The 18,242-nt window shown below is 42.5% G+C and overlaps 1 protein-coding gene across 2 annotated transcripts in view; it reads right to left on the reverse strand.

Annotated features, from left to right (window-relative positions):
• The window catches only part of PRSS12 (serine protease 12), a 69,486-nt gene extending 59,723 nt beyond the window's left edge, over positions 1-9,763 (reverse strand). For both annotated transcript variants that reach the window (XM_033215111.1, XM_033215110.1), the window contains exon 1: positions 9,190-9,763. In XM_033215111.1, the coding sequence (XP_033071002.1) occupies positions 9,190-9,691 (502 nt within the window). In that variant the 5' untranslated portion in view covers positions 9,692-9,763. The remainder of the gene's footprint in view (positions 1-9,189) is intronic.
• Between the last annotated feature and the right edge of the window lie 8,479 nt (positions 9,764-18,242).

The raw sequence follows: 18,242 nt of genomic DNA on the forward strand, positions 1-18,242 counted from the left end.
CATGCCTGCCTATTAAGTTAACCCCTCATTAAAATGTACTTATAAAATAGCATTACTTAATTTAAATGGAAGAAAATACAGTAAAAGACCCACCCCAACAGTGTTTTCTGAATAAAATTAGTAACAAATATTTTTAAAATCTTTTTTAAAAAGTCAGTTTGATAAAAGAGTAAAAAAAACTTCATGTTTTCACACAAATCCTTTCTTGTCTATTACTGAACTCTACAGATGCATAAAATAACTAATTTTAGTCATTTCTATTGTTCTAGCGGAATAGAAAGAAAGTACGTTGGCAACGTCCAGCTAGTGTTCAGATCCTTGACAAAAAGTATACTTAAAGCTGTGAGTGACACAGAAATTTCAATTTATGACCTATTTGAAAGAATAGACAAAAACCATTACATGTTGAACAATTTAGTACACATATTTGACATTAAGTTAAACATAAAACTATGTCTCATACCAAATGCAACACTGTAAAAATATACTAAATGACCATTCTCTATCAATTATAAAGTATATCCAAAAAATTACAGTATCTGAAAACAACTGAATTGGGGGGCTCTTGGTTGAATTTTTCCAGTGCAGTAGAGGATGCCAGGTTAATTTTTATGTTATTTTCTTTCTTCACCATATTCAACAGTACTAAGTTATACTATTTTCATCTATAATTATATTTACCCATTAATTAAGCCTGCTATATCTTTGCTAAATAGTATATTTTATTCAAGTCCTCCCAGGTCTAATTGAAATCAAATCATTTTTAACAAACAAGGCAGCCGGGTGCGGTGGCTCACGCCTGTAATCCCAGCACTTTGGAGGCCGAGGCGGGCGGATCACAAGGTCAGGAGATCGAGACCATCTTGGCTAACACGGTGAAACCCCGTCTCTGCTAAAAATACAAAAAATTAGCCGGGCATGGTGGCAGGCGCCTGTAGTCCCAGCTACTCGGGAGGCTGAGGCAGGAGAATGGCGTGAACCCAGGAGGCGGAACTTGCAGTAAGCAGAGATCGTGTCACTGCACTCAAAAAAAAAAAAAAAAAAAAAACAAGGCATTCGCCTGAACCACCATCCAAGTGAGCTGTATTTGCCTCCATTAGTTCACATTTATAATTCATACTAATTGCTCATTTATTATTCATGTAGACAACTTAAATGCTGAGAAACAAATCAGTTCGTATAGTTCAAAATGAGAGTGCATCCTCTGAATTAGCAATTCTACCCATTTACATTGTGCTTATTAGAAATTTATAAATCTTATAAATTATTCCTTAGTTTAAAACATCATACGATATCAAACAAAAAAAGATGACTCTGTACATTGTTAAGTTATAGTAGGCTAACAATACATGCAGATAACCCCAACAGAAGGTTTCACAAATTGAGTGTTCCCAGACCATCTACACATAAACAAATGATACGGGTGTTACCATTTTATTGTATAGCACTGAGTGATGAAATTGAAACCAAACAATAATCTTCTTGTCTCCCAGATCATGAACCACAGAGAAGGTAATGAAAATGCTTATTATTCTTCTGACACCTCACCCAGAAAATGGCTGTCCTCAACCAGAGGACAAAGGTGAATTTCTGATTCATCTTTATAAATGCCGCACCTAGTGTGAACGCAGTAAATGTTTAATGAATAAATGAAACCTATCCTTACACTGTTAGAAGAATCAGCATTACACTTTGTATCCCCTCTGCTGATCCTAATAAAAAGTACTGAGGCGAAATGTGCATGTGTGGCTCATAGGAGGGTAAATATCATTACTTTAGTGTTTTGCATACAATAAATTTTTTATTAATATTGTTGCACTGATTTGTAAGAAGGAGGAGGAGGGGAAGAGGAGACTGCCCTGGAAAAGGAGGATGCTAAAGGGGCAAAAATAAACATTTATTTAGTTTCTAATGACAGCAGACCAACCACGTAGACATCAGTCTAAATCAATTGTTCATATATTGCCTATTTACTATGTAGCTAAGGAGAAGAGATTTCAAAGGACTGCTTTCTTTAAAGTTTAATTCAGGGGGAAAAAAAAACCTTCAAAATTAGAATTAAATCATATAATCATGTTTACTTAGTAAATGAACTAACTTCAGCATTCTCATCAGTTATGGAATTATTCATTTCAGAAATAAATGTGTCATAATATTTGCCTGCAAATAGCATCTTAAGATAAGGAAATATGCTTTGTCAACCAAACCAGAATCTAAATGTTATTCATCCAGATATGACTAAAAAAAAATTAATGTAGCATTTCACAGCATTTTATAAATTACTTACTGTTAGTTTTTAATTGCATTAAGTTTCCCAAATATAAGGACAAGTCCCAACCATACTCCTTAGCAACCTTTTTGGTTCTGATCAACAACTACCTTGTTTCTTCCTTGCCAGTTGAATCCCCAGATGATTCAGAGGTTAAGCTAACTAATCTATGTAATCATGGTAATTGTACATTTCTTTGCAAAGAGTGTCAGGAAGGAACACGTGATCCAGTCTGGGCAAATGAAACGTGGAAGTCTGTGGGGGAAATTCCAGAAAGGTTTCCTTATTGTTTCAAAAGGACATTCCCGCAGAAGGGTTTTCTCTTTCTTCTGCAGGTTGTTCTATCTCTAAGTGAAGCCTGGAATAACCACCAGCCTAAGAATAAAGGCCACGCTTCTTAAGAGGATAAAGGAGCCAAGAAAGTAGCAGAGGAACAGAGTGTACCATGCTGGAGCTTACCCATCATATGGACTTCTTTTAATAGGAACAATAAGCCTCCTTATTGTTTCAGTTTTCTATTCTTTGCTATCAAAACCACCCAAATTGATCCAAGCCACATCCATACTCAAATTCATAATTATCATATTTTCTTCCAAATCTTCCAAAAGCATCTTTATTTTCACAGTCATAATGTATTATATATAAATTTTGCACCCTTCTTTCCCCTAAACATTATCATAAACACTTTCCTATTATATTTATATGTATAATATTTACAGTAATTACTTTGGTAGCTGCATAATATCCATCAAATGCAGGTACCTACGAGTAGTACCTTATTACTGGATATTTCAGTTCCCCTTCAGTTATAAACCAAATTACTTTTACATAGGTTATCTTATCACAAGGGTCCCCAACCCCCAGGCCACGGACTGGTACAGGTCCGTAGCCTGTTAGGCACTGGGCTGCCCAGCAGGAGGTGACCGGGAGGTGAGCAAGCGAAGCTTTATCTGTATTTACAGCTGCTCCCCATGGCTCACATTACCACCTGAGCTCTGCCTCCTATCAGATCAGCAGCAGCATTAGATTCTCCTAGGAGCTGGAACTCTATTGTGAACTGTGCATGTGAGGGATCTAGGTTGCATGCTCCTTATGAGAATCTAATGCCTGATGAAACCATTCCCCAGGTCCACGGAAAAACTGCCTTCCACAAAACTGGTGTCTGGTGCCAAAAAGGTTGGGGACTGGTGTCTTAACACATAGGCGCACACATGCACATGCGCACATGCACACACACACACACAGACACTGACCACATAAGTATATATACACCCCTGGACAATAGCTCATAAAAGGCAATAGTAACGGGATATCTTATTGTCTTCTCAAAAAAAAACAACAACAAAAAAAACTTCACACTAGTTAAGAATCACTGTGATTCTTAACTAATCTAATCTAAGTATTTGACATCTGCCTTAGTCTGAAAAGCAGATTGAGCTCAATATTTAAAATCAACCAGGAAATGTATCAAATCTGGTATTGCTAATAAATGTTTTTCAGCACCTGCTACATAGAATCAAGATGTAGCACTTAAAAGGGATGGGAGACAGCTTTCAGCTAACTTTTTAATTAACATTCACTACAAACAACAGATGGAGTTCAATGAGTACAGCCTGTAAACAATAGTACTAGCCTACATGTCCTCTATCTCTATTTAAATCAAGAGATTTTGGGTGGGTAGGTGCACATAAACAGATGAGCATGACAAGACAAAAAGTGAGATCTGTGATTCATCCTCTCCTCCAAAATCTCAATGATTAAAACGTTCTCATTTATTTAATCTGTTTTACCTCTCAATCATCAGCCACCTATGGTTGGCTTGTAAAAAGGGAGGTTAGCAGCACAGTGTCAAGCAAGTTGCCCCACTTGCCATGCCAACCAGAGACTAGAAAAGTGACTGCCCTTCCTAGGCAGGAAACACTAAGTTATTGCAAGCTATTGTGTTTTATTGCATTTGTTTTGTTTTTGTTTTAGAGACAGGGTCTTCCTCTGTTGCCCAGAATGGGGTGCAGTGTCATGACTATAGCTCACTGCAGCCCCTATCTCCTGGCCTCAAGTGATTCTCTTGCCTCAGCCTCCTAAAGTGCTGAGATTTCAGGCATGAGCCACCATGCTGGGTCACAAGCTATTGTTGGGCGAAATTAGTTGCCTGTTAATTCTTCCTGTAGAAATGCAAAAATAACCTAGCTCAAATTCAATTAATAACCATATTCTGGCCAGCCATGGTAGCTCATGCCTGTAATTCCAGTACTCCGGGAGGCCAAGGCAGGAGAATCACTTGAGCCCAAGAGTTGGAGAACAGCCTGGGCAACATGGCAAAACTCCATCTCTACAAACGATTTAAAAAAAAAAAAGAAAAAATAGCTGGACTGTAGTCCCAGCCACTTCAGAGGCTGAGGTGGAAGAATTGCTTGATCCTGGGAGACAAAGGTTGCAGTGAGCTGAGATGGCATCACTGCACTTTGTCTCTAAAAATAAAAATAAAATAACCATATTCCAGTGAACTAGGTTATTACTATCCTACACTGGTCAAAGAAAAAACCAGAAGTGTCATTTCTAAAACCACACAAAAAGTTACCATTGGCATGCCTTACACCTGCTCCTAAAGCCTAACAGGGTTAAGTCACAGAATGGTGGGCTCAGTTAGTCTATATCATCACCTACCACTCTGCATTTTAGGTGAGTTCTAATGCCCTTCCATGTGTTCTGCCTGACTGTGACAGAGTTTTCACATCCAAATCAATTTGACTGCTCAATAGAAATGCATGTTCCATTCTCGATCCAGATCTGAGAATTACTCAGAGCCTGGGCTAGTCTAGGAATCTGCATTTTAACAAGTCCCAAGGTGATTCTAAATGCTCATAATGAGACCACCTCCCCGGGCTGATTCAGTGTATTCCCATAGCCAGAATGATTCTTTCTTTTTTTTTTTTTTTAAGACAGAGTTTCACTCTTGCTGCCCAGGCTGGAGTGAAATGGCGCGATCTCGGCTCAATGTAACCTCCGCCTCCCGGTTTCAAGCGATTCTCCTGCTTCACTCTTCCAAGTAGCTGGGATTACAGGCATGCGCCACCATGCCCGGCTAATTTTGTATTTTTAGTAGAGACAGGAGTTTCTCCACGTTGGTCAGGCTGGTCTCAAACTCCCGACTTCAGGTGATTCGCCTGCCTCGGCCTCCCAAAGTGCTGGGATTACAGGCATGAGCCACCGCTCCCAGCCCTAGAATGATTCCTTAGTATTAATTTGCAAGTTTCATAAAACCAGGGCCCAGGTATCATGTTTCCTGCTCTATGACATCTGAGCCACTGGAACATCCACGCCCAGCCCCGGCTCACCTGAGGTCCCCATCTTGCCCCTTCAACTTGACTTCAATCAACTCTTCACCACGGAGACACCAACTTCCTGATTTTTCCCGATGCAACTAGATATGCGACTCTGGCCACCAGTTTATTTTTTAAAGGAGGGATCACATTACTATGAATTGTTCTTTCTTTTTGCCCTGGATTTCTGTAAAGAAACAAATATGTCCGGCATGGTAGCTCATGCCTGTAATTCCAGGCATGTCCCACTTTGGGAGGCTGAAACGAGTGAATCACTTGAGGTCAGGAGTTTGAGACCAGCCCGGGCAACATGGCAAAACCCCATTTCGATTAAAAATACAAAAAATCAGCTGGGCATGGTGGTGCACACCTATAATCCCAGGTACTCGGCAGGCTGAGGCAGGAGAATCATTTGAACCTAGGAGGCAGAGGTTGCACTGCACTGAGATTGTGCCACTGCACTCCAGCCCAGGTGACAGAGAGAGACCCTGTCTCGAAAAAATTTAAAAAAAAAAAAGAAAGAAAAAGATACCAGATTTTTTTAAGCATAAGAGACTGTAAATCATGTGCATCGGGCCAAACACAATTCTCTTTCTTCCTGTTAGACTAGTCCATAAACTACAAAATGAGGATTACAAGTAAATAAATACAGCAAGATGAGCTGTGAAGTAAAAATATACATATCTAACCCTATTTTCTCCTGCACTCCTCATAATATGTCTTCACATATTTTCATCCATAAAATGCAGGAACTCACTCATAAGGTTGCTACAAGAATGAAATGAAGCCGGGAGCAGTGGCTCACACCTGTAATCCCAACACTTTGGGGCAGAGGCAGGTGCATGGCCTGAGGTCAGGAATTCAAGACCAGCCTAGCCAACATGGTGAAACCCCATCTCTACTAAAAATACAAAAATTAGCCAGGCGTGGTGGCAGGCACCTGTAATCTCAGTTACCTAAGAGGCTGAGGCAGGAGAATCACTTGAATTAGGGAGGCAGAGGTTGCTGTGAGCTGAGATTGTGCCACTGTACTCCAGCCTGGGTGACAGAGGGAGATTCTGTCAATAAATAAATAAATAAATATTAAAAATTAAATGAGAAAATGCAAATAAAATGTTTAGTCCAGCATCCAACACAGAATGAATGCACAGTAAGTCCTAGCTAATGTGATCAGGCCAGGTTGTTTTGAGTACATGCTCAGTGCTGCAAAGGTCTTTTAAATTAATTTACTCAAAACTTGCTTTTCTCCTGATGAGGAAACCAAAGCTCTAAAAGTTAAGAGTTTTACCCGACAGTGCACAGCCACTGGCAGAGCCAAAGCAGACACCAGCGTTTTCTAAAGCACAATTCAATATTCTTTTCACCACTCCATGAAACTTTTGTTCACACTCCTAACTGAAACGTAGGACCAAGAGAGCCATAAGGTTCAGAATATGGCAGTCATCTCAAAGCTATAGGCTATGCCCAGGCAGACCTGGAGGAGTAAATGACAGAAGGAGATTGAGTCTGTGAAAGTCATTCATTATTACACAGCTGATTGTTTTCCTATTTTTTTGTGGTGGTGGGAAGGGCATTTATCTCCCATCATGAGTAGTTTCTTTTGTTTCTCTTTTGTTCAATCACTTTACTCCAAGAAGTACAAACAACTATTATGCAGTATTTGAGATTTTGTCTGGTGAGAGTTAGCTAGGAACATAAAGGCATTCAAAAGATTTACATTTCTAGGCAACTGAAGAGGGTGCGGTGGCAGGATATCCAAGGACAAGTTACTCTCCTTGTCTGAAATATAAGGCTAAGGTTATGTCAGAAAGAGAGCAACAGATCACTATCATTGTTTAACTTTAAATCACTTTTCTTGAGTCTGTGCTTATGTACTTAAAGAGAAGTTGTATTTCTCTCCTACACATTCATTCTCTAATAATTCTCCACTCTTATCTATTCATAAAACTAAGAATACGCTGGGCGTGGCTGGCTTCACGCCTGTAATCCCAGCACTTTGGGAGGCCGAGGTGGGCGGATCACCAGGTCAGGAGATCGAGACCATCCTGGCTAACACAGTGAAACCCCGTCTCTATTGAAAAAACACAAAATAATTAGCCGGGAGTGGTGGCGGGCGCCTGCAGTCCCAGCTACTCAGGAGGCTGAAGCAGGAGAATGGGGTGAATCTGGGAGGCAGAGCGTGCAGTGAGCCAAGATCACGCCACTGCACTACAGTCTGGGTGACAGAGCAAGACTCTGTCTCAAGAAAAAAAAAAACAAAACTAATAATAATATGAAGATGAAAAAAGTCAATGTTTGCTAAACCTAAGATTTTACTATAAATAATCTCTTACGGTGAATAACGCGACAATGCTAGCACTCTTTGTTGACATCACCTCAAATATTTTTATACCCACATTGGCATTCCGTTCATGAAACACAAGTAAAGCGATGACTTCATTCCCGAGGACGGAGGATAATTGATCTTAACCTTCCTATCACTTTTCCTTAACTCAAAGCACTAATGTAATTGAAGGTACTGATAAATAAAATTTCTCCAGGAAATGAATGACCTTGTGACAGCTAACCTCCAAGTTACCTCCAAAAAGTACAAAGTACAATGTGATTCAGGATCTCAATTCAGAAAACTCTTGCCCCACAGTGTGAATGGAAAGCTGCCAAAAATATTTTGTTGAAAAGAAATTCAAACTTTGGAGGATATTAAGTTTTTCTTCCTCAGTTTTTAAAGAAAAAAAGAAAAACGAATTTCAACAAAATTCCAACAATTCAAAATGAAGCAATGCTCAAAGCTGGATTATTCATTTACATTAAATTTATTAGTGGGATGCTTTTATTACCACAACCTAAAACATTTTGTCACTTTCATCTCCTGATATTACCAACTAATCCTGATTTTCCACATATAACATATAAAGTTAAGTAATGGCTCTGGAAAACTGTGTATGACTGTATCAAGTTGCTACTTCACCAAGATAGTAATATTCCCACCTCTTTTTCCTTTCTTTTTTTTCCAGTCACTAATGATACTTCCTATACTGAGCTGGAGTATGTGAATATGGCTGATTTTGGCCACATAATTTTGCCATGCTTTTTAAGACAGAGGTCAACAGTAAAATCAAGGCAAAAATATTACCACATTTTTCCAAATCGGAATCTAAAGAATGGAGGGAAGGTTCTTGGTTGTCACGTTAATGTAACATTTCCCTTTCCAGAACAAGTAATTAGGAACTTTCTCTCCTTCTGTGCCTCTTCAATGTAAATACGGTAACCCTATAAACGTAAGCTAATCTAGAGAATACACGTCCAAAGCACACTGTCACCCAATACACACAGTGGCCAGAGGACAGAAACCCAGAGCTCAGCACCTTGCATAGAAACTCTCACCCCTGACAACCTTCACACAAGCACATCTGGCTGGCTTCGATTTGCAGCACCAGTATACCTTACTGGTAACCCAGCTGCAGCCCACCATCACAGCCCGCAATGTAAGCCCACAACCCCACACCCCGTCACTTTTTCCAAGAGACCTGTAAGCTGGCCCCAAGCCTCACTAGCTCCGGGCCGGTCCGGAGTGTCTGCGGCCGCCCCAAGGCCACTCACCGTGTCTGCAGTCGCAGTAGCCCCAGTCCACCTTGCCGCGGGGGTCTCCGTAGAAACACCAGGGTCTGCCCGGGCCGTCGGGGCTCCGACAAAAGTTGTGGCGCTGTCCTCGCAGCTGAGCCCAGCTCGCCGGGGGCGATCGCTCCAGAAAGGGTGGCACCTCCGCCCACCGCAGACACGGGGCGCCGAAGTCAGTCACGCTGACCCATGGCTCGCCGGGGGGGCAGCCCCAAGGGTGCCGCCGGGGCGTGTGCCCGGCCTGGAGGGCGTGCGGGCGCTGGGCAAGGAGCGCCCTCGGGGGGCGCGAGAAGCGAGGGAGAGGCGGCGGCGGACGCGTCCTCGGGGGCCGCTGGTGGGTGGGAAGGTAATAGGGGTACTGCGGTCCGGGAGGGGGCGAATGGCGGTGGCGGTGGTGGAGGGAATCATTGAGCACAGAATCAAAGCCAACCACTTCGGGGAGCGCCCCTAACACCAGGGCCAGCACGAAGCGGGCGAGCGTCATGGTGCCAGCGCTGCGGACTCTGGTCCATGCTCTCCAGATTCTCGGGCTTGGAGCGGAGAAGAGGAGGGGGCGGGGGCGGGGCTGCTGCGTCCCTCGAATCCCCTAGCCCCCTCCCGCCCCCGCGCGCGGACCGCCGTCGCCTCCCCAACCTCGCCTCTCGCCGCTGGTGACCTGCCGGGCCTCGGCTCCTGTGCCCCGGCGGCGACCGCGGGTGGGGGAATCTGAAGCTCAGCCGAGCCCCAGCCGGCTGAGAGAACCTGGAAAGAGAAGGCGCGCACGCAGCGGGGGGCAGTGGGGCCTGAGCCCCAGGTAGCGGCGCAGGCACTAGCCCGGGAACTCTGCCCCCTGGGGGCGGGCGCCGGCCGCGCAGGCGGCTCGGGACCTCCGCTTGGCCCCTGCCAGGCCCACCGCAGTTCGCCCGCACGGCACTGTCAGCTGCCGGGGCTGAGCCCGAGGGTGCCCGCGCGGAGCACGGTCTTGGCTGCCCCTTGCCAGCATGCAGCACCAGCACAGCCCAGAGTTGGCGGCTCCGAAGTCTGGCACCGGCCCCTGCCTTCATCTCTCCTCCAACCTCGTCGCCCCGTATCTTGTTTCCTCTGTTTTGAAATCTTTACCAAAGTGTGGATGGATTTAGATGCAGCTCTCCCCTGACGACTCCCAGGATAAAAGTTATCAAAGCCCACGAGGAATGTTAAAGCCATATCACTGAACTATAAGCTCTTTAAGGACGAGACCACGTTTTATTCAGCTTGATATCCCCGTGCCTAACACCGTGCCCCAGTAAACATTGGCTGAAATTAAATTCCTGAACCGACTCAGGGAAAGGAGCTTGAGCCTTTCTGCTTCCTGCCTCCCACTTTCCAGCCGGCGCCCTGGACAACACCAGTTGTTTGGTTATTATTGGGATTCAGTGAGGCTCTCTTAATACCAAATTTCCTAACCAGGGAAGACTTCATCCGTCCCGGTTTCCATCGTATCCAAAAGTCCATCCCCCTAGCACCTGCCTCGTTTTTTTGCAGGGCAAGGGACTTCAGTTAAGCCTATTCATTTGCCTCTCCAGAATAGACTCTGCCTGCTGACAATTTTGAGGCTTCACTGGTGGCTCGACCTCAACTAAGTAGGGCCCTTTCAACACTCCCCGCCTCCCTCCCGCAGGCTCCAAAACACTGTTGGCTTACAATTAAAAAAAAAAAAAAAATTCACTGGAGCTGGATGTTTTAGTATTTTGCCTTTCAGCTGTTTCTGACTATGGCATCAAAGCTTAAGAAGGAAAAGGAAGCCCGTAAAGAAGGCTACATTTTATTTTCTGGCATGGTCATGTTTCATTGTGAGAGAGCAATGCTGTCTCATAATACAATACACCCTGAAGAAAACTTGAACAAAATGCAAATGTTTATTGTTAAAACCTAGGGTTCAATTAGGAACTGAATTAATTCACTACTAGCTTTAAATAAGCCATCTTTAGCCGGGCGAGGTGGCTCACACCTATAATCCCAGCAGTTTGGGAGGCCGAGGCAGGCGGATCACATGAGGCCAGGAGTTCGAGAACAGCGTCGCCAACATGGTGAAACCCTGCCTTTACTAAAAATACCAAAAGCCGGGGGAGTGTTACCGCGCGCCTATCATTCCAGCTACTTGGGAGGCTGAGCCAGGAGAATCGCTTGAACCTGGGAGAGGTTGCAGTGAGCGGAGATCATGCCACTGCACTCCAGCCTGGGCGACAGAGGGGAGATCTTGTCTCAAAAAAAAAAACAAACAAAAAAAAAAAAAACTTTACTTTTTTGGGTCATTTTATTGTTTTTTGTCTCACTCTTGTTAATGAAATATTTGATTTTGCTTCAGAGAGAACTGGGTAAAAGAAATGATATTAAAAGTCCAGGGATATATTTGTCAAATCTTTATTCAAGATGTTTTTATTCCAGTTGTTTTTACCCATTATTTTTTTACTAATACTTTTCTAGCTCCAAAAGCATAGTTAAAACTATACTTGTGGAAGACAATGAAAGATAAAAGATATATCTGGAGTAGTGTATTTGTTCATTTTAGTGAGGGTTGGCAGAGCTCACCCATCACAGATTTTTGAAATAATAGGCGACAGTTCTATCAGGGGTCAGCCCTTTTCCTTTCTGACTGTCTCTTCCTCCTCAGGCTATACACCTGAGGGCCCAGGGAAGGCTCATTTTAGGACTGTGGGGGGACTACTTGAATCCTGCTCCCATCCCTTCCCACATGACCCCTGCAATCATTGCTTCCATGCTTCCTGGGGGTCCAGAAGCTGACCCAATTCCCATGCATCTACATACCTTGCAGACAGGAAAATAATGAGAGAGAAGTGAATAAAGCAGAAGACTGTTAGATCTGAGCTCCAGAGAGGAGCATAGCCTCAGGCAGTCTGGCCTCTCCTCCACTTCCCTGTACTCTGAGGCCTCTTAACATTTAACAGACTATAAAGTTGATATACACAAAGTGGAGTTACCCACAGAAAATTCCACATCCGGATTTCATCATTTAAGTTTTAAAACATGCTTTTCTTAGAAAATATAAGGGGATTTATGTAATTATGATTTGAGGGCCTCAGCTTGGGTTTTGCCTTCTAGTTGACAGGAAAAGTGTGTCTTAAATAGCTCTCTTCTTGACATATTAGTCCCCTCCTCTGCTAATATTTTCTCTTCCTCTCTTCTTTCATTTCTCCTTGCTGCTATCAACATACAGATGTTTAGAATTTCCAATTCCCAATTCAATCCCTGAAATGCATTTCCCCCTCTTCTGCCCGTCACATCACAGCATGCATGGAGTTTGGGGGAATTAAGAGTACAGGGGTTTGCAGGAAGAAATCCTTTCCTTCTACCTCTATTAAGGCACTACTTAGTCAAAGTTCCCTCCCAGGATTCTCATCACCCTCTATTATGGATAACAATGCAAAGGAGAGGGGAGGCAATTCCATCTTGTTACAACGGTAAGAATCCTTGTCATGTGCAGTGGCTTAAGCCTATAATGCCAGCACCTTGGGAGACTGAGGTGGGAGGATTGCTTGAGCCCAGGAGTTCAATACCAACCCGGGAAACATAGTGGGACTCCGTCTCTCCAAAAAAAAAAAAAAATCTGTTTAACTACAAGGAGGCTGAGGCAGAAGAATTGCTTGAGCTCAGGAGATTGAGGTTGCACTGAGATGTGATCACGCCACCGCACTCCAGCTTGGATAACAGAGTGAGAGACTCTTCCAAAAAAAAAAAAAGAAAGAAAAAACTCCTGCAGCTGATCCTCTGCTTTCCCTTCCTTTCAGCAACAACAAAAGAGCAAGGAAAGGGACAAAAATAAACAAATGACATCTTGCAGGCACTCCTCATCGTAACACGTGAAGTCCCAGGGAGGCCTCCATAATGGGACCCTGTCACCTCTGTCACCTCTGATTTCATCAATCCTCTGTCATTGATTTGGGACCCAAGAATTCAACTCTCCTTTGCCACACAGCCTATTCTGGTAGGGCTTAGATCCAGAACCACAACTGGAAACCTTGGGAAGTGAAGGGAAGAGTCTCCCTGCACACACAACGGCAGGGAAGGTGGGCAGTCTTGGGGGTGAGGGTGCGGTACACATACGTCTGCATATCTGCACTTTCCCACGGCAACTATGTTATACACGAACATTTGGTTTTGTGGTAGTTTAGGGGATCATCTTACTTCACATAAGTGATAGGCTGAATAGCTCTTGTGTAGTTTGATTTGGAAACATAGCCGAAATATATATTATTTTTACAGAGTTCCAAAAAGCAATATACAAAATAACTTTTGGAAAAGGCCCATTTACAATTTAGATAATGCCTGTATTTGGAAAAGCTAAGAACTTTTAAACAGATGGCATAAGAACAGTATTTACTTTGACAATTCCTATGGCAAAAAAATTGTCAAAAGAACACTGAGCATTGCTCTTTCACATCAAAGGAAAAAAAAGTCAAATAATATGAGGGACTGTCTAGGGACTCTAGGAGACTCAAAATTATAGAACATTGTCCAGCCTACAGAGGGGTGAAAAGACAATTAGATGACAATATAATATTTTATGTAAAATTCAAAAAAATAAGAGAAACATCCAGAAAATAAATGATGAATTGCCAAATGAATGGCACAATGCTTTGGGGTCAGAAGTCCCTGTTAGCAGGCGGTCTCTGGCAATATAGGGAAAGTCTTTACCTATGCCTTGTATTAGTCACACTCTTCTCTGTCTGCCCCAAACCACGAAGACATCTGAGGGCCAATGATTGCAACAGTAGTACTATAGGAGTCATTTGATCTTGATTTTTCTCATGGTTTAAGGTCAAATTTCATAAATGGAACAAAATGTTTTTGAAGTTTGGATTGATCTTTAAAATTCACCTAAACTTGATATAATTCTTGTACAGAAATTAGTTCTACAGACTTATTTTCGGTGTTACCCAAATTATATATACTAAAAGATAAGGAGTGTGTGTGTATGCCTCACACTCTAGATATATAGCTCCTAAACTTGGTTTCTTTGGCCTTGGCATCAAACCTGTGTTTGATCTGCACACTAATCAGTAGGGAAATTCAGACGAGTTTCCTTACCTCCTAAGCCCAAGGCTCTTCATCTGCGAAAAGGGGAGAGGGACAGTACTTGCATGCTAGATCTCTGTGAGGGGTAACTGAGATAATGCATGTTGAACAGAGTACTCCATATTGTACGGTGGAATAGCATCAGTCACTGCCATTGAATTCTTAGCCCCTCAAACTAAGTCACCCAGTGAAAATCTACATCAGTGATGCAGGAAATTTGTTCCTCCCCATCTTGCTCTGCCTGTTACTGCACCTCAGCAATTTCTGCTTTAAGATTGATGGCAGTCCTGAGGCTGCTGTAGCTCTGCTCACTTGAGCACTTGTCCTCTTTGTGTGTTCTCTCTCTTCCTCTCCACAAATTTTGTCCCTGAAAGCCAATGAAATACTAAGTATCTCAAGTTAAAACACTTTTCCAGAGTTTGCCTAAGTATAATGAGTGGTTTTCAAATCCCTCAGCCTTCTAGTTGCAAGTGGGCTGTGATCACATAGGAAAAGAGTAAACAGATTGAAAGAAACACAGCACCAGAACTGCTTGCCAATGATCTGAGAATCACAGAATCTTAGTGTAGAAAAGGGCTTAAAGCTCCAACTTTCTGTCAAATGCAAGAATCCTTCCAGAACTTTCTGACAAATGGACCTCCATCTATTTTTTCTTTCTTTTTGAAATGGAGTCTTACTCTGTCACCCAGGCTAGAGTGCAGTGGCACAATCTCAGCTCACTGCAACCTCTGCCTCCCAGGTTCAAGTGATTCTCCTGCCTCAGCCCCTGAGTAGCTGAGATTACAGGCATGCACCACCATGCCTGGCTAATTTTTTGTATTTTTAGTGGAGACAGGGTTTCACCATGTTGGCCAGACTGGTCTCAAACTCCTGACCTCAACTAATTCGCCTGTCTTGGCTTCCCAAAGTGCTAGGATTGCAGCCATAAGCCACCATGCCGGGCCCCATCTATTTCTTTAAAACTAATTATTGGAGAAATTCCTACTTGGGAGCCAGCATACTCCATCTCTAGAAAATCCAAATTGTTCAGAAAATCTTCCCTTCCACAAAGCCAGAAGTTCCCTACAGGTAGAAACCTACTTTATCTAGCTGTAAATCTGTTTCTATCCTCCTACTGATTTGGGGCAATAGAGGTTATTTGAGTGGGCAGTAACAGTTGTGGCATCCACCCTACCTGGGTTCAAATCCCCATTAAATTATGTATTAGCTTCTTGGCCTCCAGAGGATGTTAAAGACTCTTTTCTTCCCCATTTCTCTCTATCCTCAAGAAAGAGGAGATGTGTTGACTTGGAGGGTGCAGATCCAAGAGCAGTAATTAGTCCACATTACTAGGGTCCATTAGTAGTATTATCATGTGAGGTATAAATAAGTCTGTATATGACTGGGAGCAGTGGCTCATTCCTGTAATCCCTGTATTTTGGGAGGCCAAGGTGGGAGGATTGCTTGTGCCCAGGAATTCAAGACCAGCCTGGGCAACATAACAAGACCCTGTCTCTATAAAAAATAAAAATAAATAAGTCTGCATAAGCATAAGTAATCCATTTCCTATTTTCTCTCCTTTTGCTTATTGTGTTTTTCTTTACTTCATCATTGGAATTGCAAGAACCGTAAAGCTGAGGTTTGGGTAACAGTTGTAGCAAAAGGTAGGGAAAGGTGCTGTTTAGCTATTTGGCGTAGCTACTAGTAAACTACTTTGGGGGTTGGGGGCAAAACTCCAGTTAATTTTAAAAGCTTGCATTTGCCTGAGCTTGTCCTCTACATATAAATGTCTCCTGGGGAATTCACTGGGAGTGGGGAGGCATGAAGATTGTGTCAGAAGTGTTCAAACCAGAGCAACTCCACCTTGAATAGGGGCTGGTTTCTTGGAGGACGAGTGTATTCCCTAGAGGTTAGGCATTCTTAGTCACAGGATGAGATAGGAGGTCAGCCGGACTGGCTCCACAAGATATAGGTCATAAAGACCCAGCTGATGAAACAAGATGTGGTTAAGAAGCCATTGAAAATCCACTAAAAGCAAGATGGCAATGAAAGCAACCTCTGGTCATCCTGACAGCTCATTATACGCCAATTATAACGTATTAGCATGCTAAAAGACACTCCCACCAGTGCCATGATAGTTTGCAAATGTTATGGCAACGTCCAAAAGTTACCCTATGTAGTCTAAAAAGGGGAGAAACCCTCAGTTTCAGGAACTCCCACCCCCTTTCCCAGAAAACATATGAATAACCCACCCTTTGTTTAGCATATAATCAAGGAATACCCATAAGTATACTTAAGCAGCCCATGCTGCTACTCTACCTGTGGAATAGCCATCCTGTTATTCGTTTACTTTTCTTAATAAACTTGCTTTTACTTTACTCTGTTGGCTCACTCTTGAATTCCTTCCTACATGAAGCAAAGAACTCACATGGCCTCCCAATTTTGGGGTTTACCCTGTGACATCACGATTTCAGGACCCTAGCTTCCCAGTAATCCATCCATTACTGATAACCTCTCAAAATATAGTTTGCTTGTCCATAACATGGAGGTAACAATTCTACTCTACAAGATTAAAAGTATTGTGTTGGACACTGAGCAAATGACTATCATTTAAGTATGTGAAAACAATTAGCAGGGCTTTTCTAGACTAAATGTACTATTTTTCCTTCTACCATTTCTTATTTTGATTCTTTATGCTGGAACCCCTTCTCTGGTTAAACCCAATTACAGCAATATCCTCATTAAACTGTAGCTCATAGGATTAAAAACAATATTTTAGATATTATTTGACCAGTGCAGATTTCAATGGAATAAAAATGTTGCCCTTGTTTCAAATATCATACTATGATTACATTAACTTGTTTACAGCCACATAACATTTGGTTCTTATGCGATAAGCACAAAGTCACTTAAATTCTTGTCAGCCTGAAAATTGTCAACAGCCTTGTTCAAACTGTGAAATCTTCCCTAACCAAATTCTGCTCTCAAAATATGTGTTAGCCTGGCACGCTGTACACACACAATTTCACAATCATAATCACATTAATCCAGAGCTGTCTTCATTATAAGCTCTTTAATGTAAAGAATTATGCACTCCACAGTGATTGGTCCTTAACTGGCAGCCAATGAACAGTCATTGAACAAATGAGGTTTTTAAGTAAAGTGCAAATGAGCCTTTTCCTTTTTTTTTTTTTAATAATATGGTAGTGTAATGTCTACAAAAGACATCACAAACCAGAAGCCAGCAAAATGCATATGCCATCCAGATATGTTTTATGTGCTAACAACTCATTTTTTTTTTTTTTGAGACCAAGTTTCACTCTTGTTGTCCAGGCACGAGTACAATGGCATGATCTCGGCTCCCTGCAACCTTCGCCTCCTGGCTTCAAGCGATTCTCCTGCCCCAGTCTCCCGAGTAGCTGGGATTACAGGTGCCTGCCACCACGCCTGGCTAATTTTGTATTTTTAGTAGTGATGGGTTTCACCATGTTGGCCAGGCTTATCTTGAGCTCCTAACCTCAGATGATCCACCCACCTCAACCTCCCAAAGTGCTGGGATTACAGACGTAAGCCACAGTGCCCAGCCCCAACTCATTTTAAAAATTAAATTTCATTAATGATTTTAAGATCAGTAGCTCACACATAAAATTATTGATTTCTAGCTTCTCTTATGTAACTGTTAGAACACTTTTGGCTACAAGTAAAATAAACCTCAAGTTGCCTTACAATAAGGTGTTTAAAGGACCATATAGGTCTCATAAAGTAGGAAGCATCAAGTTCCCCAGGGTTAATTCCTTCAATGTCTAACTAACTATGCTCTTGAAGTCCTAGGTTCCTTGTCTTTTTCTGCCTGCCCATCTTACTGTTAGCTTCACCTTCATAGTGCCAGCAAATGGCAAGACACCATATTCAGACAGAGCCTGTGTTCAGGGAAAGAAGAGAGACTTGTTATTTCTGTACCTCTTTTTTAGGAGCAAAGCAATCTTTCCCAGAAGCCTTCT

Source organism: Trachypithecus francoisi, unplaced genomic scaffold (genome assembly GCF_009764315.1).
Source record: "Trachypithecus francoisi isolate TF-2019V2 unplaced genomic scaffold, Tfra_2.0 Lachesis_group1, whole genome shotgun sequence".
Classification (NCBI taxonomy): domain Eukaryota; kingdom Metazoa; phylum Chordata; class Mammalia; order Primates; family Cercopithecidae; genus Trachypithecus; species Trachypithecus francoisi.